At 45.6% G+C, this 27,168-nt stretch overlaps 1 protein-coding gene across 4 annotated transcripts in view; it reads right to left on the reverse strand.

Moving 5' to 3' along the window:
* Vps8 (VPS8 subunit of CORVET complex) overlaps positions 1-27,168 on the reverse strand; it is a 223,458-nt gene that overhangs the window by 137,671 nt on the left and 58,619 nt on the right. For all 4 annotated transcript variants that reach the window (XM_087575759.1, XM_087575760.1, NM_001427620.1 and 1 more), the window contains 5 exon segments: positions 14,441-14,487; positions 10,041-10,263; positions 7,372-7,461; positions 5,314-5,365; positions 337-379 (listed from right to left, as the gene is read on the reverse strand). In XM_087575759.1, coding sequence (XP_087431885.1) covers positions 337-379; positions 5,314-5,365; positions 7,372-7,461; positions 10,041-10,263; positions 14,441-14,487 — 455 coding nt within the window.

Below are 27,168 nucleotides of genomic sequence, written 5' to 3' on the forward strand. Positions count from 1 at the left end.
TTTCTATGTTGTAAGGACTGCCCTATGCACTGAGGGGTATTAGGTGTTAGCAGTGTGCTTGCCTTCAGGGCCTATCAGGGGTAACGCAAAATGATATTGCCAGACATGGAACCTCCTCTACATAGTATGGCTTTGAGAGAATGAAAAACACTACACAGACTAAATGCTGTTGTACCATTCTAAACGTGGGGGGTTGGGAGGACGCAGTTACAAACACATCAAACCTCTCACCTGATGTAAACACAGAGAAGGGGGATACACATCAGAACCTCTTAGCCGATGTAAACATGGGGTGTGGAGGGGACACACAGTTACAGACACATCAGAATCTCTCACCTGATGTACACCAGAAGCTTGTTGCCCATAACGACTTGCTCATCTGAAACAGAAATAAAAGTACTTAGCAGTTCTCTTTCCAACCCTGACAGAACTGTGACATTTACGTGGGAAGACCCTCACGGTTGGCTTTAAGGTGAACTAAATATATTCTTGCATAAAACTGAGATAACAAATTACCTCACTTTTTACTTTCCCTCTAGATTGTATTTGAAGACACGTGTAGACACGTGTAGACACGTGTCGACCCATGTAGAGCTGCGCAGATGCTTATCTACTGCTGACGGCCTGAGAAGAGGGGATGGGAAGAAAAGCTGATGACCTGTTGATCGTGGCCAATTACTATTAAGATGCAGTTACAGTGAGTACTTATGGGTCACCCACCTCCCACAGCGCACAGGTCTCAGGAGGCCGTGTTTCCAAATGTTTGAAGTAATAAACCTTGACTAAATAGCCTATTTTAAACTATATTAGGAGACTCTGTCATTTGTGAGGCTTTTAGAGCACCAAAGATAATTAGATGAGCTCTCAGCCTAAGGGGTAAAGGTAGCACACATTGGAATACATCAATAAAGTGAAGTGATTGGGATGCTTACGGAGCAAAGATTACAGCAAAGCTCTGTTATTGGTAATGAAGAAAGGGATCTGGAGTCCTAGACACAATGCAAGTAAGAAAATGTCCTTATCTTATAAATACTAAAGTCTGTGACGTTCTACAAATAAACCTGAATTTCCCGACACTACATGAACAGTTGCTATATTTCGCCTTAATTCCGAGTGTCATTTGATCCACCTCAACTAGTCTGACACACGACAGCAATCACCTCACTAATGGCACCAAGTTCAGGTTTATTGACTGATTACTCTGTGTGTGTATGTGTGTACATATGTGTGTGTATATGTGTATGTGTACATGGTGTATGTGTACATGGTATATGTGTACACGGTGTATGTGTACATGGTGTATGTGTACATGGTGCATGTGTACACGGTGTATGTGTACATGTGTGTGGTGTGTGTGCACGCATATGTGTGTGTGGTATATGTGTGGGTCAGAAGACAACCTTGGGAGTTCGAGTTAGTTCTCGCCCTCCAAACTGTGGGTCTTGGACTCTATTCGAGCCCAAGCTTTGGAAGCAAGAGCCTGTGCTCGCTGAGTCATCTCCCCAGCACATGATTATGTAAATAGTTATTCAAAATCTCAGGAAACATACATCTGGCGTGTAGCGTCTTCCTAGAGAGACGAGGGTACTCAGTAGGATGCCCCACCTCCGCTCCACTCCCAGGCCTTCCTCTGGAGTGGGAGCTCTTCGACTGGCACTGTAAGCAGCCAGCACAGTGTCTGATATGTAAGCGGAAAACCAGCAAATGTGCAGTAGCTCAGCCAAGACTGAGACGCATTCTCCACTACCCGAGTCTGTCCAGTGCATTCTAGATCAGTCTCTACTGAAGACTCGACAATGCTGTTCAGATTTTTCAGTGCTATGTTCCATATTCATTGATGGTGGATTCATGTGGGAAAACCAACGTTCAAGTCTACATCAATACAAGGTTTTTGGCTGTAATGAGATATAAACTATTAAGACTAAACAAAATGACTCCTGTCCCATCATTACAGAGAGGAGGTGGGGGAGGAAGGAAGAAAAGAAGGAAAGAAGGAAGGGAAGAAAGAAGATGGGAGGAAGAAAGAAAAAGCCTACAAGCCTGCATTTAATACACAAGGTAGCTATGAGACCTAGATGCTAACAACCTGAGGGAATGCAGAGTCCTCTTCTCCTGTGAGGCCTCTCCCTGAGAGTCAGTGCACACCAGATACGACAACTCAGAAGGATGGTCTGGCCTGAGGGAGTGATGGAGGATGATGCCAGGAATGAGGGCTATTGTGGCAAAACCTTCCTCTAATGAATAAAGATTTCAAGGAACCAGTCACTGGGGGAGTAGGTAGGACTTCCAGGTGGAGAGAGGAAGAGGGGAGGCAGGAGAAAGATACTGGCTTTTTGGATGGGGGAGTTGATGGAAGCCAAAATGTAGGTAGGGACCCCCCACCCCCACCCCGTTCAGGTTCAGGTGGCGGATCCATTGGGATCTGCTACTGGAGAATGTATAACTTGTATAAGTTGTATAACTTGTATAAGTTGGTGAGGTGTTTTCCTTCATGTGGAGACTCAACTGGGTTCCAGGGAAAAAGGTACGGTGGCAAAGCGTGGCTTTGCAAGAAGTGCACCCCAACTTGGAAGCGTGGGGCTGGTGTGGCAGCGACCGCCAGGAGAACTCGGTGAGCCAGGTGGAGAGATTTCAGAGCTCCGGGTCAGGGAGTCTGCAGGGCTGAGAACAGGTCAGCCTGTCTGCCGGTGGTAGTGTGGGATTCATGTTTTTTATTCCAAGCCTGTGGCTACATGCGGAACACCAGGACCAATCCGGCAACGCTCTTACGAGACCCATTCTTAGTACACTGCCCAATGAAACGAATGAGGGAATGCCCGATGGGGAAGACAGCAGGGCCCAGGGTCTCCATACAACGGTCTTTTTCTAGACTCAGCGCCTTTCTCAGGTGCTGCTCTTCAGGAGCTGTGGAAACAGTCATTCCTACGGCTAAACATTCCCTGCTGAGGCACTGTTATCTCCGAACGCTAAGGAGACCGTTTCAAAAGGTAAAATGGAGGATGAGTATGCAAGGGTTTAAAAGTCCAACATGTCCCTGGAATCTCAGCACTATCGCACACACAAGATCTGTCCACATCCAGGAGGGCCAGAGATAGCCCTACTCACACCTGGAGGCCGACTCTGAAGCCCCGCCCACGAAGAAATAAAGGGCAAAGGAAAACTCCTGAGCAAATAAAGCAAACAGGCAGGTCGCTCTCACAGGTCCCTCTGACCTCTGCTAGACAGACGAGTACACCAGGAGGGGTGTGGCCTGATACTCTTGGGTATGGTCGGTCTTAGAGCCACGATCTTCCCGTTCTACCATGAGGTCTTCCGACATGTGCTTCTGCCCTTGTGGATGGCTGCTGTGAGGTCCTCACAAGTCCCAGTCAGGTCAGCACCATACTCCTAACTCCCAGAACTGAGGACTTGGGAAGAGTCAAGACAACTACTGAAGCAAGCACAGGAAGCCAGAACAGATCCTCTATAAAACACGCTGTCTGCCATGACTTGGTCTGGACTCTACCTCCCTCCCTGCTGAGCGGGTGACAACCGAGATTGTGGGTGGCGCTTTCAGAAGGAAAGGTGCTGCGAACGATATGGTAAGATACAGCATGTGCTCTGGAGGACGCAGCAAAGACAAACAGAAGAGCGCCATCTGGGCCTGGGTCTCCACGGATAAACTGACTACACGCTTACAGGGCAGGGCCACTGTGCTGAGCTCCTCAGCAGAAGTGTGAAGTCCTTTTCTGTGTGTGTCACTCATGGTCTGCCAGTTTGTGCACTAGAACGACAGATGGGCAGACGTCACGGGAGATTCCCAGTCAAAGAAGCACCCAGATAAAGATCAACAGGTCATTTCCTTTACAAATGACCAGAGGCGCTGTACCACTGGCTGGTCTGAATGAAGGCAGCCACAGTGAGAGAGAGGGGCAGGAAGGTGTGTGGGCACAAGAAGGAAAACACTATTTTGTGCATTTACTGATGGCGAGTTAATACGAAAGACCCACAAGAGAGGGCAGAGGAGTGTGTGGGGGATTGGGGGCAGATGGATGCCTCTCTCTGGCTGACGCTTATCTTTGGGTGGCCTCAGGAGAGGCTGGTGCCCCCAATGGAGCAGACGGCTCCTGCTTAAGGAAAATCCGCCTCAGGTCTGTCTTCCCAGCTTCCCAAGTAAAATGCTTCTGATTTCTAAGACTAGCATTACAACTTTCCTAAACGGCGACTTCCACGTGAAGTTAAAACCTTCAGAGGTAGTAAGACGCAGCTCACAAAATTCCGAAAACCAGTAAGAAATTAATTTATATTGTTGCTTCAGTTCAGCCAAATGGCAATTAGGAGCCTCTGGCAGGCGTGTACTTTCCTGTCTGAGCTAAGGTAATTTTAGTTTATAATGACCCCAGTTCATTTCCCACGAACATAAGACATTTTGATAACAGTTACTTAGCCTTCAGAAATTACTTCGCAAAAGGAATTAGGCTACATAAAACTTGAAAAGTTAAATACCATCCTACTTATTAGCAATTTGAAGATGTCCCATGAAACTGCCATTCATCTCAGTGAAACACTTTCTGAACGTTAGCTATAAAACCTGGAAGGACTGAGGCATGAGACAGAACACGGAAATAACTGGAAAGAGCTCCACACCTGTCTTCAACAGCAAATAAAACAATTACAGAAGGCATGCGGGACCCAGAAGACTTGGGCAGAGCCGTAAACCAATAGCAATTCCAGGGCATTCCACAGGACAGGATACTTGCAGTATGTGCCCCAGTGTGTTTGAAACGCTCTCTAGAGTAGACCAGATATTAAGCCATAAAATCTCACTATGATTTAAAAGGCAGATATATAATCATGTGTTTTCTAATGAAATAATAAATCTATATCAGAAGAAAATGTTGCGGGAGTAGGACCGGAAGCGCAGGTCAGCGTGTGAAACACCTGGTGTGCAAACATGAGGGCCGGAGTCTAGACCCCCAGCACCCACAGAACAGCCAGGCATGGCCACGCTTTCCTGTAACCTCAGCAGCACCAGGCAAATCCCTAATGTGCTCACCAATGTGACCCCAAACCTACAGCTCCAGGTTCGAGGAGAAATCCTGTCTCCAGAAATAAGGTGGGGGAGGGGAGCCTAGACAGCTCACTTGCTAATGAGTGTGCAGGCTGGTGGCCTGGGTTTGACCCTGAAACCCAGGTAAGGTGAGGAGAGAAGCAGAGCGACTCTAGGGTGCGGTCTCATGACCTCCACATGTGGACCGTGAGGCTGTGTGCCCCCTACCAAATAAATCAATCAGAATGCAACAGATCGTTTCAAAAAAGAAAGAGAAGGAATACCTGTGAGCGTCTTCCCTGCATTCAGAGGTGGGGCGATGACTTTGAAAAGCTTCTAAATTGAAACAGAGAAATCGAGGTCATTTCCGAGCACAGCATTTCTGAAGACAGTCATGAAGATCAACCCGTTAACCCTTTCTTTGATGGAGTTACTTATTTGCTGTGAGATTAAATATATGAACAGAGAACTAATTGGAGGGATGTCCTCTGCAGAAACTCCAACGCCACACCTCATTTAGCAACACCAGCTTCGTGAAGGTCTTCGTTAAAGATGGTGGTTTCTGACATTAAAAGTGTGTCAGGTTCTCCCACCAAAGTGGCAGTGCAGAGGATTTTCCCCCGGGAAATATCTGAACAGCTGCGGCCCCAGAATAAAAGCGTATTGCCCATATCATACACAGACTCAAAGAGACCGCCGCCAGGGTCCTCCAGAGGAATGCTTGTCTGGTTTGGGAGACAGCGTCCTACTCTGTCCGGCAGGATGGCCTATAACTCATAGCAATCCTCCTGCCTTAGCTTTAAGGTCAGGGATTATAGACATGAGTCAGCATGCCCAGCATTTCTGTCTAGGAAAAAATACTGACTTTGAAGAATAACTTGTATGAATATCTACTGTTTGAGATGCACGGAGAGGGTCCCTTACAGTTATGTTATTTCCTTCACCCCACTAGGATGCTGACTGATAGCCCTTACAGAAGCACACTGGTGGCTTCCACACACTTAACAGTTCAACTGCCTCATGTTCCTCGCTGCGTTCACCACCATAACCAAACCCAGGTGCTGTTTACCACAACTAATGAAGCTTGATTGTGTCCCAAGCTTTGTGTACATCGTATTTTATCTGCCCGATTTTATTTTATTCTCTAATAGGAAATAAATCTCTTCCGTACAATGCATTCTGAACACCGTTCCTCTCCCCATGTTCTCCTCTCAGACCCTCCCCACTCCACATTTTCTTCCTCTTTCTTTAGAGGGAAGCAGCAGGAGAATGTCCTGCACGGAGGAAGGATGGAGCCTTACCGAGGGGATAGCAGACTTGGCAAAACAAAGGACGGATTTTCAACATCATCGACAGCCAGGGTTAGAAACTGACCAAGAGGAAAGGGGAGTGACCAACACTGGGAGTAGTGTGCTCGAGGAGACTGCAGTCGAACTAATTCTGACCAAACGACATTGGGGTGAGAGTCTGGCACCCTCGGGGCACCTCTGCACTAGGGCAACAGGCGGACTGAGAAGCCACAGGTCTTGTGGCCACGATGTCCACAGTGACAAGAGGCAATCAAGGCCCCTGTCCTTCTAGACTCTCAGGGAGGAGGACAAAGACAGCGTCACGAATACCCTAAGGGTCTGTGTTCAGCAAAGCAACCTACTAGCAACCCACAGTGACTCCTGAGCACTTACAGGACCTACCCACAGAACAGTACTGCCCACAGCCACAGAAGGAAGTCACTGTGGCGTAAAAACCAGAGTGGAACTTAATGAGTAGGCAGTATTTATACCTCCTATTCCCTGATGCTTGGTATTTACACATGAGGATGAACTAAAGCAGCTAAGATAAGAAACTGAACTGAAATGTAGGACTCTGCGATAGACAGTGCACACCGCAGAAGAGTTCAATCACCAGCAACAGAAAACTAAAAGATTAGCATAAAATAAAATGAATGCCACCGAAAAGTCCCAGGAATTTACTCCTGAAAGCTAAGGGTCAGTAAGATGGCTCAGCGGTGAAGGTGCCCTAGCAGCCTGAATTTAATGCCCAGGACCCTAGGGCAGGAGAAAGAGAATCGACACACAAACACACGCACACACATGCACGCACACACACACACACACACACACACACAAACATACACATGCATGCATGCACACATGCACACACACCTGTCCACATAGATACATAGACATGAATGCACATACACAAAATAAATAAATGTAATAATTTAATTTTAAAAATGAAAACAGTTCTAATAAATGATATAAAAATTTTAATTAGATAAAAACAAAGCATTCACAGTAAATGGGGAGCAGAGAGATCAGCAGACGAGTGAGACAGTCTCTTACCTCCATTGGACTGATAAACTCATTCATGCCTCTATTGTAGACATAGATCATGGCGTCATACAGACGATTCTCCCAACACATGAGAACCACCTGTGAAAGGAAAAACCTCTTGACTCACATTTGATATAACTATACCATTTCCCCTTCCCCTTCCTCCCCGCAAACCCTCTAATACACGCCTCCTCGTGAGCTCTAACTTACACCATTTTGTTGTCTTCTTTGATGGGGGTACAAGCTGAGCGTAAGTTCTAGAAGGGTAGAGCCCCAGGATGGGAAGGGGTGACCAGGAGGGGGCAGCGTGAGGAATGTAAAGTGAATAAATAAAATATATAGAATTTTAAAAGATAATAACTAAAAAAAATCTTTAATATTTTAATTCACTTTACATCACAATCCCTGTCCCCCCTCCGGGCCCCTCCCCCACTCCATCCCTTCTCCCCTTCTGAGATAGTGGAGGCCTACCCTGGATATCTCCCAACCCTGGCCCATCAAGTCTCTTCGGGGCCAGGCACTTCTACAGAGGCCAGATGAGACATCCAAGTTAGGGAACTGATTCCACAACAGCTTTAGGGACAGTCCCTGTTGCAATTGTTAGGGACCCACATAAAGACCAAGCTGCATATGCGTGGGGAGGGGATGGGGCGAGGCCCAGCCTGTGTATGCTTTTTAGTTAGCTTTTCAGTGTCTGAGAGCCCCCCAGAGGTCCAGGTTAGTGGATTCTGTTGGTCGTCCGGTGGAGTTCCTATCCCCTTTGCTTTGGAGGCCTCAATCCTTCCCACCATTCTTCTATAAGATTTCTTTACAGCACACTGAATACTCGGGTGAACTCTACCTGTGAGCTCTACTTTTCCCCCTGAGCTCTGGACCCACTTACCTTTTCCTCTCTTTAACACTCAAGGCGGGTTCTCTTCCCCCCCAACACTGGTTTTTACCTAAAACAATTTTATCTGCTGACACTGCTGATTTCTCTCTCTGCTGTGTGTCTTGGTTTGTTTGTTTGTTTGTTTGTTTGTTTTCTTCCTTAATCGGGTCTCATGCATCTCAGACTGGCCTGAAACTTACTCTAGAGTCGTCCAACCCCACAACCCCAAACCAGGGGATGAGGGACTCGTACCACCATTCTCAGTTTTCCGATGTCTTCTGTCATTAAGAAAGGTTTTCTACAGTTAGCCAGTCTCAGGCAGCCTCTCTCTTTACTATATTGGTGGTTTTGATTTTCAATATAACACTTGTTTTCAAATATTCTGTGGTTTGTTTACTTTTCTGATATTGCCAAACTTATCTCCTTATTTTGTGAGGAAGACACTTGACAAGCAGGATAGCTGCAGCACGCTCAGACCCTGACACTGCTGGAAGGAATTAACAAATGCTGTGGATGACAGCAAGCAAAGTAAATGCATGCACGCATGTGCGTGTGTGCACATATATACACACACATGCATGCATGTACATGCATGTACACACACGCACTCGAGAGTGCTCACACACACACGCATGCATGCACACACATGCACACACATGTGCGCACACACACACACACACACATGCACACTAACCTAAGCAAGGTCCTTATTGACCCGCTGAAAGTGACCTGGAAAAGTTACCAGGATGTAATACAAATGGAAACAGCGACCCAGACAAGGTGTTCATAACTTAGTGTGCCTGGGAGCAAGGAGGCTGGTGGCTCTGCGGTAGACGGCACTGGCTCAGAGATGAGAAACTGAGAGGACTTTGTGTTGTTTTAATGTGGAGAAGATTTCCTAAACACATTAATACTGTATTTAGGAAAAGCTGAAAATATTAGGAAGAAATAAAAATTCCTCCTAGATGGGACCACCATATACGTGCAGATTAATGACAAATTCTCAAAATACTGGGTGTTGTCAAACTGCACCAATTCACCCACCGGAAAGGCATGTGCTCACAGGACCCAGCTTTACCTCGGATGCTCACCAACATTAGTGAAATAATAATGGTGTCCCCCCCAAGGCTTTCGTCCTATGGGCTCTGCACCTTCTCAAAGTTTGGTCCTCCCAAGACATCTGAAAGCCACTTATACCTGGGGAAGCCCAGACTCTCTGGGAGTAACACATTCATTAGGGGGTTTAATGTGACTAAAGAATTAAATACCATCAGTCAAAACTAGCTAAACCCAGATATATTACCAACCACAGCTGCCTGAACCCACTCACTCAGACATACCCTTAGCCATAGCTGCCTGAACCCACACACGCCATCATCCACAGCTGTCGGCTTCTTCTGAGAAGCCCTGATATCTGCCTCTCATACCGTTCACCACATTTCAAAACTCCGCTCTGCTTCAGGTACTAGCTGATTACTAAATGACATCATTCTCTTAGATGTACAAACGGTCTATTACTAATGAGTAGGTCTCCATGGTTGAAAACAACCTTCCAGATGTTACTGAGCACACTGACTAAGAGTCTGGCAAAAAGCATTTCCTGGGTAATCTAACAATAAGCAGCCATGATCCCCAGAGAAGGCCCAAAAAGCAGAAGACACACTCTGTGGCTCGGGACATGTACGACCCAGGTTTTACTTACACAGACTCCTAAGAAGTATACCATTAGTAACGAGGCTCAGTAACTGGGTCTGTGGAAGGCCTTACTGATCAATGAAGGCGGGCGCCTTCTCTGTGGTCAGCTTACCTGCTGAATGTCCAGGCTGGTGATGTCCATGTGGACAATGAGGGCTTCCACATTCTCCATTAGTTTTTTATCTTGGAAATGAACGATCAGATCTTTCATGACCTGGGGTGTAATTCCCACCAGTTTATCACTTAGGATATATGGCTCCAGGCACTCTAAAAACACGCCTTTCGCCACGGAATTTTCACTTAGTTTGTCGTACATTTGGCTAAATAGAAGATCCCTATAACAGAAAGAAAAACGTAGTGTTAGGACTATTCCAAATGCCCGTTAAACTTAGTCTGAGTATGTCACCTCTTTTCCAGATGTCGGCCTGCATCAGCTTAGTAGAAACACGAGCAGTTTTGCACCAAAGTTTACACTGCCACACTGCACCCAGCAAAGGTTTTACACATAAGAAGTGTTGCATGGTGGTGCATTCCAGCAACCCTAACGCTCAAAAAGCTGAGGCTGGATGAGTATGAGTTCAAGACCGTTAAACAACACTGCCTCAGAACAAACAGGACCAGCATGAGGACTCAGTGGGGCAGGGAGTTTGCCACCAAGCATGCCAACCCGAGTCTGATCTCAGGTCCCACAGGGTAGGAGAGAAATGATTCTGAAAGTTGTCCTTTCAGCTACACACTTGGGCTGAGGCACATTCCCCCCACTGAAAGAAACACGTAATTAAGTGTAAAGCCATCGAAGTTGGAGAAGCTCAGTGGCTTGCTGAAAAAACGCACTGGGAGTATCGGTGAAAATCTGAACCCAGCTCCCTGGCTCACATCCTGTTTCGATTCTTAGGGCAGCTAATGCTGAGGGCAGTAGCTAGGTAAAGGGCAGGCACCATGAAGTAGGGACAGAAGCATCAGAGGACCACGTGCCCCTCTCCCACTCCCGGCACCGACATATTCCCAGTGGCCTCGGAGTCAGCGAGCTTCATCTCCAGCTCTGATCCTTCACTTTCCCAGGGAAGCTAAAAGTGCAGCAAACAGCACAGAAGTTTCGGACAAGACGGTTCTGCGACAGAGGAAGGGCTGCACGCTGTGGTGGTAAGGTAAGGCACCCAGATGCTAGTGCCAAAGAGCGAGAAAAATCACACTCAGCAATATCTGTCTCGCTACCTCAAAGTTCTAGGAGAAAATGTGTTAAGCATTAGGAAAGGAAGGCAAGGGGAAGGTGCGCCCTGTCTCTGGAGTTACGCGTTATGCTCTGGGTGCTGGTGTGTTTCCTAGAAGGGCTAACCTCAGCCCCGTAACACGAGGTCCACTGAGTAAGAGATGAGGTTGTTCTAAAGATGTCACTGTTGCTAATGCTCTATTAATAGAGATATTTCGGAGAGCTTATATTCTGTTGCAAACAGAAAAAAAATGGCTAGACTCAGACACTACCTGTTTTATAACTTCTTGAAACATGAGGAACTTATGTGGCTATAACTGCAAATTTCCAAGAGGAGAGAGAAGCGGGCGCCGTCAGGCAGCAGCTGTGCCAGTCTGCACCAAGTACAGAGCGGACGTCTAAGGACTCTGGCCTGCCCACTTGAGCTGCTGAGGCGCTGTGGGCTCGGAATGCCGTGGAACTGATCACTTGAGTTTAATCGCCTCAGAGACGAGCCACAGTGATGGAAATTCAATGTAACCAGTACCACTGCGGTTTACTGAAATATAATCCAGATACTGTACCTATTTTTACAGCTTAAAATTAGTGGACTCTGGACCACTGTGCAGTAAAGCTGACATTAAGTCTAGTGACATGATGTTTGCATTGTGTACAATTTGCTGCTAAGGGGAGGCTCAATGGCAGGAGTCCTTTTCGATTTTGAGAATGAACAAGAAAGGTTAAATGCAGAGCATTCAGAAGACAAGGGTACTCCAGTCTGAGGAGAAAAGTACAGAAAGGGAAGTTACGCACATTTAATAATCCTCTGCCTAAACTACTGACCACTGCAAACCTGACTACCTGTGGCCAATTCTAAAATGCTAAGACCGCTCTACCATTTTTTTTAATTAAATGTTTTCTCACATAGTATTTTTTTTAAGGATTTATTCATTTATTATATATAAGTACACTGTAGCTGTCTTCAGACACACAGGTAGAGGGCATTAGATGTCATTACAGATGGTTGTGAGCCACCATGTGGTTGCTGGGAATTGAACTCAGGACCTTTGGAAGAGCAGTCGGGTGCTCTTAACTGCTGAGCCATCTCTCCAGCCCCCCTCTCTACCATTTAAGATTGACTTCCCGTATTTAATTAAAGATTACATATTCATAGCTAACACTTTAACTGCTACATGTTTGAAATGGAAGAGACCTAGCAAATAGGTGACCTAGAAATAAAGAGCAGTGTTGATCAAACATCTTACTCTATCCTTCCTCCTAACCCAAGACCACAGGCTGGATCTCAATAGTCTATGGAAAAAGAAAGCCAGACAGGAAGAAGCCAAGTCTAGAACGACTCAAATCTAAAACAAAAGGTGGGTGCGGGGTGGGGAAAGGAGATCAGGGGACAAAGGATCCAAAACCTGTAACACTCTAGGCATTTGCACTGTGGTGATGATGCTGACCTGGCTTCCCTGTGATTGCTGGGACTTGAACGGCAGACATGGGACCAGGAGAGAAAGAAAAACAAAGATATGGAATCCTCATCAAAGCTGGACCAACACAATCTAGTTTTCAGACTTGGGAAACAAAACCAAGATAAAGGAATCTATAGTATTTACATCACAGAGCAGTGGACGAGATGTTTGTGTGGATGAAGAGGAGGGTCAGGGAGCTACAAAAAGTACTAAAACATACCGTGACTCAGGTACTCCTCTCGGAAATTCCCAACAACAGATACTGGTCTCTCCCCGGCACAGCCCAGAGGGAGACTAGGGTGAGAGGCTGATGGAAACAGGAGAGTAAACAGGCTCTGGTGAGGACACATCTGGAAGAGAGTTCCATCTTCCCCTACATGTCCTGGTTCATGTAGCCCAGCTGACAGACCGGAGAATGAGTTTGAAATCGGACATATAGGAAATGTTTACAAAGCAAAGGAAGACAGGAAGAAGTATGCACTTACAGAACATAAAATGTTCTGGCAGAGTTCTTCCCACCTTGCCCTTCAGTTTATAGCTGCTGGGGTCACTTCAGCCTTGGGTCACTCTAAGAGCTCTCAGAGCTGCAGACCGTGAGCACACATCACCTTGCTCGTCCCATCATCGAGCAGTGGAGAGCCACTCTGCACCAAGTACCACACTTCTTTAGTATGAGAAGCATGTCCTACTGTGATGAGAATCCGGTAATACCACAAGGAAGCCTCTATAGCTACATTTCCTGTCCTGGAAACGAGGCAAGTACTGCCTCTCTGAAATACTAGAGTTAGGTGAATCAAAACATATACACGTAAGACTAGAAAGGCAACTGTGAAAACTAAAATCATAACAGTGAGGAAGTGAGTGTGAAAATGGGGGACCGGTAACCAGGAAATGGCGGCCGAGGATCCACACAAGCGCCATGGCATTTTGCCTCCTGAGAAACTTCTCCTTCAGCACTAACTTGTAAAAAGGACAAAGTACAAACACAGCACTGTCAACAACACCCTACTGCAGACACGGTACGCCACACTAATGGCAGGAAACACCGGGGGAACTTAAGCCTCAAGTGCACAGGACTATAGTCCCCTACAGTAGAGACGCAAAGACCTAGAGATGCTTGGCTGTTACGATGATTATCAAAGCCTATGAATTGGCATATGTTGGAAATTAATAAAGTTAATACTTAAACCTAAAAAAAAAATCCAATCTAGAGTTTTATACTGACTTTGTTTTTAAATTAAAAGGCTCTGGAAAAAGGGGTTGGGGATTTAGCTCAGTGGTAGAGCGCTTGCCTAGCAAGCGCAAGGCTCTGGGTTTGGTCCCCAGCTCCGAAAAAAAGAAAAGAAAAGAAAAAAAAAAGGCTCTGGAAAAAGCAAACTAAAGGTGAATTAGCAAAATGAACCTAGCCTCTTTCCAACGGTATGAAATACTGTGGTGTGGTGGTCTGTAAAAGTCGCATCTGTCACCCTATGTGGAGAGTCCGTCTCCCCTCCATTACTGTCGCACACAAGCACGTACCGGTGGTAAACCACAAGCTTCTGTGTGGGAAACGTTAAGTTTATCATTGAAAATGCATTCAAGAGCCAAGCCTGTGCAAATTGAGAAAAATCCTGGTTAAATTTATAGAATTCCTGTAGTGATTTGAATATGCTTGGCCCAGGGAGTGGCACTATTAGGAAGTGTGTCACTGTGGGCGTGGGCTTTAATACTCTCATCATAGTTCCCTGTAAGCAAGTCTTCTCCTAGCAGCCTTCAGATGAAGCAGTAAAACCCTAATTAGGACAATTTCTAAGCAGGACACTACCTGGGTTTCCTGTCAGAAGTGGAGAGGCAACAGATACTCACTTTCGCTGGAGCAGAAGGCAGTAGTCCACTATGACTGGCACCGTATCCTGGAAGAAAGCATAAGGGTGTCTGTCAGCTCAGCCCTGACCCACAGCCCAAAGTTCGGCTTCGGATGCTGTGGAGCTGCTAGGATGACGCGACTTTGGAGCACGCTGCTGGAAAGCAATTCGGCATTCTGTCCCAGAAGTCTTAGGAGTAAATACTCTGATCCAATAATGTCCATTCTGGAAATTTATCCCAGATATATTGGGGGGTGCCTTTTTTTTTTTTAAGATTTATTTTGTTTGATATGCATGGGTGTTTTGCCTGCGTGTGTATCTTTGCAGGTGTTCTGCGTAAAGCCCACAGAGGCCAGAGGATGGCACCGGACTCATTAAAGGCGAAGACACAGACAGGTGTGAGCTGCCAAGTGGGTTCTGGAAATCAAACCCCTGGGGGGAAAAAAAAAAAAACAGCCACTGTCCTAACCGCTGAGTCATCGCTCTAGGAGGGGGTCAGGGAGTTAAATCTATTTTAGGTATTTGTGTCTCCGCAGGCTAAGTAACTGGGTGGGAGCTCCTAAAATGCTGGAGAGAAATCTAACGATAACATTTAAAACATGAGGTTAAGGGTTGGACATCTCTCGGCAATTAGGTGCACACTGTGACCTTCCCTGGCCTCCGGGGATCCTCAGCCCATAGTGAGTGGTCCGTGAGGGCAAGGGGAGCAGAGATGAGGCAGTTTGGAAGCTCCATGGGTGTGGACGGTAACAACGATACACCAGGACGAGCTTCGGAAGACAGATCAACTTTAGTTGGGGTAAATCGAGGGCTTTGTAGTTTAGGAGAAGCAAGTAGGAATATCCAAGACAAGCAATCTCATTGGCTGAAGGCTGAGGTATTGAGATGCCTCATTAGCATAGGGAGGGACTCCAGGAGAAAGGAAGCAGAGCCCAAGGTAGAGGTACGAGGGGGTTTTGAACTCCCTTGACAAGGTCAGAGAGGAGAAGCCCTGCTGACACAGGGAGTCCGCCATTCTGTGCCAAGCTCAGAAGACTAGGTGGGCAATGGCAGACTTCGATCTCAGTCAGCAGGGCCGTACACGCCGCTTTTTCAGAGGACCCAAGTTTAGCTCCCAGGACCCTACATTAGGCTGCCTAAGATCTGCCTGTCACTCTAGTTCCTAGGGATTCAACCCTTCTTCCCCCGCACTCCTATACTCACATGCACACGTCCGCACACACACATATAACTAAAAATAAAAAGGATATCTTTTAAAAATCAAATAAGTGAAACACAGCCGGGCTCTCACACAAAAAAAGAGAGAGAGAGAGAGAGAGAGAGAGAGAGAGAGAGAGAGAGAGAGAGAAAGAAAAGAAAAGAAAAGAAGGACAAACAGGGTGTAAAGTGAATAGAGGGCGGAAACTGAAAGGAAGGCACTAGGAGCCACCCGTGGTCTTTCCCTCTGTCACAGAAGAGCCTGAGTTCCCATGCTCAAAGTTGTTGAGAACTTAAGACTCACAGCAACAGAGAGAAGCACAGCAAAAGGAAAGACTAAAACTGGGATCCTTAAAACCATGCATTCTCCATGAAAAGACATTTGAAGAAAGGGAAGCCGGCCCTGGTAGAGGACGACAAGCAGGAGGCTGTGTCTCCTGGCTTGGTCTCCCAGACTGGCATGAAGACCATGATGTCAGAGGACTGTCGCTATCTCCTTAGAACGCTAACTCATTCTCTTCCTATGCTAACTCGGCCCAGAAATGAATGCAGTGATTCTAGGAAAAGGCACACGTGGGCCATGTGAAAGAAACAAGTTCCAAACTCTCCCAAGGCAGAATAAGTCCCACCGATAAAGGCCTCTCCCCTAAAGGCGCTCGCTGGAAATAAAACATTTGAACACCTCATGAGATAACAGACCATGGATGAGTGCCCCTAGGGACTGCCAATACCGGAAGTAATAATGCTTACCAGGCAGAATCTGTTTAAAACTTCTACAGGCAAAAAAAGGAATGGAGAGCTTTGTCTAAAGCATCCTCAGACAGTAACGTTGATATGTTTTCCACGCCTCATCAGATTCACTCAACCAATAAAGTTTTTTTTTTAATTAAGAAGAAGCAGGGGAAGGGTACCCACTGCTGTTCAATATAGCACTCAGAATTACTAAGGTCTCCCCAGTGCTGCTGGACTACATGACAGGAAAACCATAGATGTGTTGACTGAGGAGTCTGTCTTCCAGTGACAGTGACAGCCAGCTGCACATGAGGAAGCAGAGAGAAGAAGGGAGAGTACCATGCATGCATGACTAGAATCCCAAATAAGAAAGGAAAGTGCTGGAACGTAGCAAGCATCTCACCGGGGAATTCAATGTTTCCCGAAATAAAAACACTTGCATCTCCAGCCTGAAAGAGCTTATTGCACATGAGAGGGAAATGATCCAAAATGACACATGGAGATGCAGTGACTCTAAAAATAAAAAAATGGCCAGGGGAATAAACCTGCCGTTTGGAAAAAGCAAAAGCCTCTAGGCTAACCACGGATTTTCCCACAGTTCCAAAGGTAACAGTAATACTTCCTAGGTTCTTAACAAAATGGCGTCCAGTCTAAAAACTGGAGACCAGCAATTTAAACACAGCTCAAAGAACATTGTTCTCACAAACCTTGAAAATGCTTAAGTGCTTTCTAACTTCCTTCTCACTCACTCCTACCTCTCCTTCCCACTTCCCCATTCCTTCCTATGTCACTACATGAAGATACCTTTGCCCTAAAAGAACTACAAACTACATTCTCCCCAAACAGTACCCTAAATGCTGCTGTCTTTGAACCTCACAGACAACAGAGGTGACAAGTATGTCCTCCTGTGGTCACACTGGGCCTGCTACCAAGTTATTGCATGTGCTACTGTACTTGGGATTCTCCTCTGAACATAAATTCAAGTGGACACCACACCAGGATGACTCAAAAAAAAGCTAATAGGAAAAGAAGAAAACTAAAAATCAGAAGATACTTGCAACCCACAGATTGGCAAAATGCAACAAAAGAATACACACACACACACACACACACACACACACTATACCTCAACAGGCTGACACCTTCTCAGTTCTAAAAGATAATGAGATGACTGAAAAAAAAAAAAAACCCAGAAACATCAGGCACTACACAGATGAATGAAACAGGATCAATTCAGACTAAGAAAGTTACACAATCAATTCAGTATTAGATAAGAAAGATACCAGAGTAGACAAAAGAGTAGGTAACTAGATTGGAGAGGTGACTTAAGACCACTGGCTGCTCTTGCAGAGGACCTGGGTCCAAATCCCAACGTGTACATGGTGGCCCACAACCATCTGTATCTCCAGTTCTAAGAGACCTGAAGTCCCTTTCTGGGCTCTGCAGGCAGCTCATGCATGTGGTGCACAGACAGACATGTAGGCAAAACGCCTATGCACATAAAATAAATACTAAAAAAAGAAGACAGCTCATTAGTTTGGAGATAAAAAAAATTGAAACCATGAAGAAAAATTTATCATGGAAATTGAGATGCTGAAAAAGAACCAAATAGAAATTTGTGCACTCAAAGAATGAAATACACAGCAGAACCTGCACAAAACCTTTAAAAGACCCATCCGTGAACAATCCAGTATGAACTGGACCAGGTTGAGGGTGAGGGTGGGGGTATGAGGCCCCACCTTATCTTAGGCCCTAAGGCAGTCAGTAGTTACTGGAAGGAGGAAGTCATTTTTCTGCAAAGGCATAGCCACTAGTAAATTCTCCAGAATCCAGTAAGCATTACATCCAAGCATGTGCAACTAATCCTGATTAAACTCAGTGGGTAATTTAAAAACAAAAAAAAAGCAAGTGAGGGGTTTATGAGGAAGTAAGGGGGATGCAGAAGGAGACAAGAGAGGGGGAAGGGCAAAATATCAATATTAATTATATGTATGTATATTAAATAGTAAAAAATTAAAAGTTATTGTAAAAAAAAATCAAGTTTGTTAGTGCACACTTTTAACCCTGGCACACAGGAGTGAGGGACAGATGGGACTCTATGAACTCAACTAAGCTACACGGCAGAAAGCATCGCCAGAGACACGATCAGGCCCAAGAATGAATCCCAAGCATCATAGAGACAGCAGCACACGGAGATGTATAAAAGAAGCAGAAATTAATAATCACAGCCCACACTACCAAGAAGCCTGGGTAAGTTCAGAGACACAACCTCTGAGGTAGAAGGAGATGAGGTAGAGTCTGAAGGCACACACAATTCACTCAATAAAAGTGTAGTGAAGATTGCCCGGAGCTGCAGACATCTGAACCCACAGACATTTAGCTGTGACCACAGAAGAACCTCGTCATGGCAAATGTCACAGATACATACAGACATACAATCCTAAGCCCTGTAAGGGAAGAACTCCAAATCACACACAGTCGACACCAGCATAATCAGATCTGTCACCAGCACTGAGAGCCAGGAAGACATGTCTATGTATTTCGAGTGCTGCAGAGAAACTGCCAACTATGCCTCTCCATGAAGCCAAGTTCTCTTAAAACTGAGAAACGACTGCTTCCAAAACAAATTAAGGCAATTCCTGACAACTGAGACAGCACTGGAGAAAAGTCTGAAGGGACATTCCGCAGGAGGAGAGGACAATTGTCTTACCCACAAGGACACAGGAGAGAACGTATTTCACAAGAGAAACAGGTAATGGTGACCCAATAAACAAACAAATGAGAGGAAAAACCTACCAATAATTCACCCAAACATAACCACAACAAAACCATAGCAAATAGTAAAACCCACCAGGACAACCATCTTATATGCAAAAGGAAGACTCGGAGAAAGGCTGGATGGGGTGGGGCATTGGGGGGAACAGGTAAGATCCAGGGCTGGGGAGCTGGTGCTTAAAACACAGAGAAACCAAGTGTGAGGCCTGGAGTTCATATCCTTAGAACCCATATGGCTGTATGGCTGTCGTGGAATTTTAATTTCAGTGCACTAGAAGCCAAGCTGGCTTCAGGTTCAGCTGAGAGACCCTGCTAAAGGAGTCAGATGAAACAGGAGGACTCCCCACGTCAACCGTCGGCCTTCACACAGACATGCGCAAAACATATGCGCCACACATGTATGCACAAGAGAAAACCCGGTATATGCTGCCTCCAGTAAGCCAGTGTAAACTGGCAAAACAGCCAAAGGCTGGGAGTCGACCGTCCACAACTGAAGAAAAAAGGAATAAAGATAACCAAGGAGGTAAAGGCCTCCACGATGAGAACGTTCCCACTCAAGGAAAGAAATTGAACAAAACACCAGGGACTGAGAGCCTGCTATGTTCCTGAGTTGGCAGAATTAATAGTGTGGAAATGAATATATTACCAGAGGTATTCCACAGATTCAATGTAATACCTTCAAAATTCCAACGGCTGCCCCTGAGAGGAAGGCATAACTGCTAAGTAGCATTACCTACTGACTCCAAGAGGAAAGTGTGGCTGCTGGCAGCAGGCATGAGGTGCCACCTGCTGGCAAAACACAAATTAGCACTACTGACATTTTAACTAGTTCGTTTTTCTGTTTCCAACAATAGCGTCTTTATTGTTTTAAATTTGTTTTTCTTAAGGCAAGTTCTCAGAGATCCAAGCTAGCCTTGTACCTCTGATTTTTCTGATTCAATTTCTAAATTCTAGTATTAAAGATTAAAGTACAATAAACCTTCCAGATACTACAAACTCAAACTACGCTACCCAGCAAAGGAAGTCGTTTTAAAAGCACTGCTCTTAGTACTGTGTATGGAGGGAGGAAGCCACTCCCGGGACATAAAGATGTCAGAGGAAAGTCCCAGGGATCTGGGAGATGGCTGAACTGGTAAATACCTGCCGTGCAAGTATGAGAACCGGGTACAATGCCCAGCACCCATGCAAACGCTGAGCGGGGCAGCGTATGTGCAACCCCAGCACTAGAGAGGCACAGGCAGGAGGACCCCAAGGGATGGCTACCCAATCGGTCTACTCAAATCAGTGAGCTCCAGGCTGAGAGACTCAGACGAAGAGCCATTGAGGAAGACCCGGTATCAATCTCTAGCTTCCACACACGCATACATGTGCACACACAGGCATAAACACAGTCACAGGCACAGAGACAAATACACAGAACTTACAGGCAGAGACAGACAGTCACAGACAGTCATAGACAGAGACGCAGACAGACAGACAGACACAGACAGTCACAAACAGACATAGAAACAGCCACAGATAGAAAGAGATGTAGACAGAGACACACAGAGACAGATATAAGGTAGACACAAAGACACAGACAAAAACAGACTTAAACACAGATATAGTCACAGACTCAGACACAGACACAGACGCTGGCAGAAAGCAAGAAAGAGAGGATGGACTCTCAAAGCAAGGAGTGAACTACATCCCTATGTCTTGTTGGCCAGAAAGGCCCCTCTGGTCCCCAAAGCAATAAATTATTACGGCCACCGCTATTGACTGCCCATGGCCACTAAATGATGAGACCCAACTGTGCAGGACACCAGGCGCTTTGGCCATAAAGAGATAGAGCTGAACTGAGCTGGAAGTGCCCCAGTGGCATTTCACAGAGCATGCTATGTAGGCTGCTGGGGGAGAGCTATTGTCGATGGTCTTCCTCAGCTGTGAGACTTCCAAGGTACACAAGGTACAAACCAGTCAAGGTGTCCCCACTGGTGCAATTGTGGGGATAACCAACGTTTTCCTGACTGGAGTTGAGGCCTGCTCTATAGGAGGGAACACACTCTGGTACAGTAAACCTGATCAAATGTCTGCTCCTAGTGAGGAAGCTACGACTGGTGTTTCCTCAAATGGGCGTGGCGTGCCTGTCAACGTGCCCTCTGTATCTCCACGCTGATGCCAAAGCACTGCTGCTCGTGGGCCCGGTGAAAGAAGCTTTAGCAGTGGGTGGGGTTACCACAGATACTTAGCTTCTCCAAGTAACGAGGACAGGAGACTGTTAGTACTCACCTGCCTGCTAAGAGGGGATTCTACACCACCGGCTCCAAGGTACATCACGGAAGAGAACCATAGGAATATGAGGGCCAGAGGAGGGGTTGGAGCACTATCTTCTAGGCATGCCCTGGCCACTGCACGCTTGAACACCCAGTAGCTGCTACAGCCTACATAGGACCTGCACAGGAGTTGGTCCATAGAAATTCTGTCCTGGCATAGAGAGGGCCCCGCCTCCTCCTGCAGGTTCATGGGCAGTTAGTTTACTCACTGCTGAGGGAGTTTGCAAGAAAGAAAAGACGTACGGGGAATAAGACACACAGAAGGGGATGGGGTGGGAAGAAGAAGGGAAAGGGAGAGAAGAGAGGGCAATGGGGGTATAACCAAAACATATTACACACATGTGCATGTACGGAAAATCATAATAAAATGAATATATAGTAAAAACTTAAAACAAAATGCCCCTCCTGTTCAGAAGCCATCCTCCCTTCATTTGAATAGGTCGAACAAAAGAAAGGCATAAATCCAAGAGCTATCTTGTCAGCAGCCCTTCACTTCAAACTGAAACGCACCATCTCTCACTTCCTCCTCTCCTTCCTCTCTTCCCTCTGCCCTCCCCTCTGCTCCCTTTCATGTTGCTAGGAAGCCAGATGAGCCTCACAAGCAGTGTGCTGCAGAGGAGAGCCTCAAACCGAGTATCCTTAGGTCTCAGTCACCTGCAAGTTGGAGCTGTGTAAAGTGCTTCATCAGAAGTCAGCACCTCCTCCTGATGTCAGCCCGCTTAGACAGCCCTCGCCGTGGCTGGTGTGCGCCGCACGTGCCCGGTGGTCCACCAGCATGTGCTGCTCAAATATGTCTTGGTGAGAGAGCCTTCTTTTTGCAGTGGGTGGTAGTCAATGCAGAGACCCATGACTGGTCCAAGTGTTGCGATTAAGTGGCTGCTGAGTGCCTAGCCCTGAACGAGTCTATGTCATCACCTCCAAGGCTTGAGGGACATCATGATGAGAGGGCAGAAAGAATGAGAACTCACGTGTGGACCCTGTGTGCTACCAACCTGTAAGGCAGGGGGGATTTGGGGGTTGGGGATTTAGCTCAGTGGTAGAGCGCTTGCCTAGCAAGCGCAAGGCCCTGGGTTCGGTCCCCAGCTCCGAAAAAAAAAAAGAAAAGAAAAAAAGAAAAAAAAAGTGCTGTGATTGGTAAGGGGTTATCCAGTCACTTTCTGATCATATTTCAGGCCTGCTCTGGAGGAGGAAATTTACTTCTGCTACTGTAAACCTGGTCAAGAGCCCATACCTCAATGGGCCCTACCAGGGAATTTGCTCCTAGACCTGAACAGACTGAACCTTTCAGTGATGAGGACAAGCACCTTACTGTTCATGTTGCTGGGGGAAAGGGCATTCCTTCCAGTAAATAACCGCCAACCTATGCATACAGGAGAGCCCTACTTAAACCCAGGGAGTCACATGAAAATAGGAGAGGTGCTTAGAAGAAACTTGGCAGGGGCAGGAGGGTGTTAACAGAGTACCGGGGTGAATACACATTAGGATTAAAATGACTTTCAACTCCTCTTACACCTTTTACATCTAGTAAACAAAACTCATTTGAATCTAATGTTTAATCTTGTTAGGTTTATACATAATTAGGTTGGATTTTCCTATCAAGATTATTTTCGATCTTGTCACTAAACCTTTACTTAAGCCACTGACAAAAACTTGGGTATGAAGGTATACATACATATACACACATGCACACACACACACACACATACAATACACACACATATACACATACACACATACACACACAATACACACACATACATGCTCATACACGAACACATACACATACACGAACACATACACATACATGCACACAATACACACACATACTATATACACATACTACATGCATATATACATATATGCAAAGACTAATCCTAGGAGCCTGACATTACAGACAGGTATAGCGTATGATCTATACAAAACTGGTTTTGTGTCTGGTTTCAGTGGAAATGAGGATTTCAAATGCCGCTTCTCCATGTAAATATCACTATGGCAAATATTTACTAAAAAGCGCCTATTCCACCCCGGTAATAAATTGATCATACAGAAAAACAACTTAAAAATATGAAAGTACATTAAGAGAGAATTAATCACAAGCCACCAAAGATATCTTTGTGTACAAACATGTAGGCACCCACACTGATCCAAAGCTACTCACAGATTATTGATTGTGGCTCTGAGTGTTCCAACAATACCTGGGGTTCTAATCCTGAGTCTTAAAATGTGAACAATTACACTGTAATTACATGTCACACACGATGGGCTCAAGCTTTAATTTCTCTAACACATAACTTTGTCTGGACCTTTCCAACTATGTTCTCATGAAAAGAAGTCCCGTTCAATTACGAAATGAAGCATTGCAGATGGAAACCCTGAAATCCAACTGTTTACATTCAAACGCTAATGTCGCTGTTTACTAGCTCTGTGACCTAAACGACTTACCTCACCTCTCTGCACCTCGATGTCATTTTTAAAGGTGAGCAGAAATAGCACCCACCTTAGAATTCTGCTAGGAATTAAATGGGTGATATGCATTACTGGAGCATTACTTTAATATGATTCTGCCCGCTCAAAGCCTGGTCCCTGCTGTAGGGAGGTTGAATGATGGCTGACCTTTAGGAGCTGCAGTCTGCTGGGACGTTAATTAGGTCTCTAAGAGAAATAAATGTTTTCCTCGTAGGAGTCCATGAGAGCAAATTGCTAAGATGAGCCCAGACCCTTTGGAGCACTGTTCTGTATGCACTACTCAACACTCACACGTGCCTTACTGACATTACAGTGCCATTCGCCTCAGAGCCCTTACCGGAGGTGACCAGACACCAGTGCTGCTCTCTCAAACTGAGAACAGGTGAGCTGAATGGATCTGTTTTGCTTATAAAGTAACTAGCTTTGGTTTTCTTTCATAACGCTATATAGATTAAGGCAAAGGGTTTGTAATAGAGTCTGTCAGATGTTTAGAAAACAAACGATTAGGCGTTCACTAGAATCGTTTTAAATTTTGAGATGGTCCCGTGTAGCCTTTCAGCACTGAATTTGCTACACAGGCAAGGATGACTTGAATTTCTGATCCATCCTCCTGCCTCCACCTCCTGTGTGCTGTGCTTTTAGGTGTGGGCTCTCTCCTGCACAATACTGCAGTTTAAACCCAAGGCTTGGTGCCTGCCAGGCCAGCACTCTGCTGGGTACCTCGCCAGCCATGTGGTTATCACCCGTGATACCCACTACCCAGCACTGCAGCGGCTGTAAAGAGAGGGCTCCGGGGTCCGGAACGTTAGATCTGAACCCCAGCTCTTCCACTTTAGCAGCAGTGCTGTGCTGGGAAGTAACTTGGCCTCTAAGCTTCCTCAGGTAAACAGAGGACCAAAGATGTCTACATTTCGTGGAAGCGGAAGAACTCAATGAAAATGAAAGCCACACGATTCATGTGCTGTCCGGCACAGGCAGATCTATCTGTTCAGGGAAATCTGTCAATGATCGCCGGTTAGTTTGCCTGGATGGTTAGTGTTTGGTGGATCGCTTGAACTCCTCAGTACTGTAGTGTTATTCTCCTCTTGGAAGTCTTAGAAGACTCTTCTAGCATCTAACTCTAGGTAAATATTTGTAGACGTTGTGATTTACAAACTGTCATGCTTTGAATATGAAATATCGCCCATGGGTTCATGTCCCCTGCCCTGTGCTCCATGTGCTCCCCCCCACCCTGCCCACCTCTCAATTAGTTCTCCCATCCACTGGTTGCTTCTTTTTAACAAAGCACACTTTCTGACGGTCGTTCTTTCAATGAATGCCATCTTACCACCTCTTGGCGAAATAAATTCTTATTAAAACTTATCTTTTCTGTCTACGCCTCACTGTATATTTTTATATGGTCTTTGTACATATGTGTGTAGGATCTGGGGGCACGTGTGTGTGCCATGGCTTACAAGTAGACATTGGATGACAACCTTTGGAGTCAGAAACTGAGCTCTTGGCGCCAGACTGGGCTCTTCGAGCTTTCACCGAAAGTGTCTGCACTCGGTGGGCCACCTCAACAGGCCCACAGAAAACACTTGTTTGCACAGGCTGCTACCCTGAGCAAGCCTGTCTGTCCCCCTCTTTTTTCTGTGTGGTTTCCTCCCAAGTTGCTTATTTCATAATTTTTATCCAAACTCATTTATCATTCTCTACTGATGAATTTTAATAAGGTCCCAGCCAAGTAGCAATGGAATCTGTGCTAAGCAGTGCAGGCCAGGAAGCCAAATGGTCCTCTGACACTACGCAAAATTTAATTGCCTTGCCTATCTGTCCTGGTAATCTAAGTTCTGAGCATTAAATAGAGATGTAAAAATAGCAGTATCAAAATCTAGCTTTCGGGGCTGGAGAGATGGCTCAGCGGTTAACAGCACTGACTGCTCTTCCAGAGGTCATGAGTTCAATTCCCAGCAACCACATGATGGTTCACAACCATCTATAATGAGATCTGATGCCCTCTTCTAGTGTGTCTGAAGACAGCTACAGTGTACTCATATATATAAAATAAATAAATCTTAAAAAAAAAAAATCTAGCTTTCGGGAGTTCGAGACCAGCCTGGTCTACATAGCAAATTCCAGGTCTACCAGAGGAACACACTAAAACCCTATATTTAATAATAATAATAATAATAATAATAATAATAATAATAATAATAATATAGCAATAATACTACAATCTTTAAGACAGGAAGGACTATACTTATTGTACTTAATTTATATGAAATTTATATGTGGTCAAGCCAATGAGCCAAATCCTGTCACAACAAAGAATGGTTCTCAGCTAGGTCTGGAGGCACGTGCCTTTAATCTCCACACTTGTAAGGCTGACAAACTTGGATCTCTGTGACTTTGATATCAGTCTGGTCTACACAGCAAATTCAGGCTAGCCTGGGCTACACTGTGAGGCCTGCCCCCAAACAAAAACAAATAAACAAACATACCTGCCCACACACCCCATATCTATCTATCTATCTATCTATCTATCTATCTATCTATCTATCTATCTATCTATCTATCTGATGACTCAGCAGGTAAAGGCATCTGCCAAGCCTAATCTGAACTGGAGGCACAGAACATTCACGGTGGGAAGAAGTAATTCCCAAGAGCTGTCTTCTGAATTCTGCACAGACACCTCAGCACATAAACCAGTGAGAACTGGGATGCAGCTCGGTGTTATAGTGTGTACTTGGTACATGTCAGGCCTCAGTTCATTTCGAGCAACTAGAGGAGGAGGAAGCGGAGTGACAGAAACCATTGTGACTTAAAAACCTGAGACTTACCATCCAGTTCTTTTTAGAAAAGTTGGCTGTTCTAACATTCAAACATGTATTTAAAGAAGACTTGAGACTGGCTAGGGAATTTGGCTCTGGGCTGAAGTATTTGCTCCACGGTGCTGCAGAGACGGCTCAACGGTTAAAAGCACTCGCTGTTCTTGAAAAGGACCTAGGTTCAATTCCCTGCAACCACAGGGTGGCAGGCAGTCATTTGTAACTCCAGTTCCAGAAAAGCCAACACCTTCTTCTGACTTCCATGGGCACATGGTACACAGATACACATACATACATGCAGGCAAAACTCTCATGTGCATAAAATAAATAAATAAACCTTTAAAAATAAAGTGTTCCTTTTTCTCCACATCCTTGCCAACATGTGTTGTCACCTGAGGCTTTGATCTTGGCCATCCTGATTGGTGTGAGGTAGA

This window comes from Rattus norvegicus, chromosome 11 (genome assembly GCF_021556685.1).
Source record: "Rattus norvegicus strain SHRSP/BbbUtx chromosome 11, alternate assembly SHRSP_T2T, whole genome shotgun sequence".
Lineage (NCBI taxonomy): Eukaryota > Metazoa > Chordata > Mammalia > Rodentia > Muridae > Rattus > Rattus norvegicus.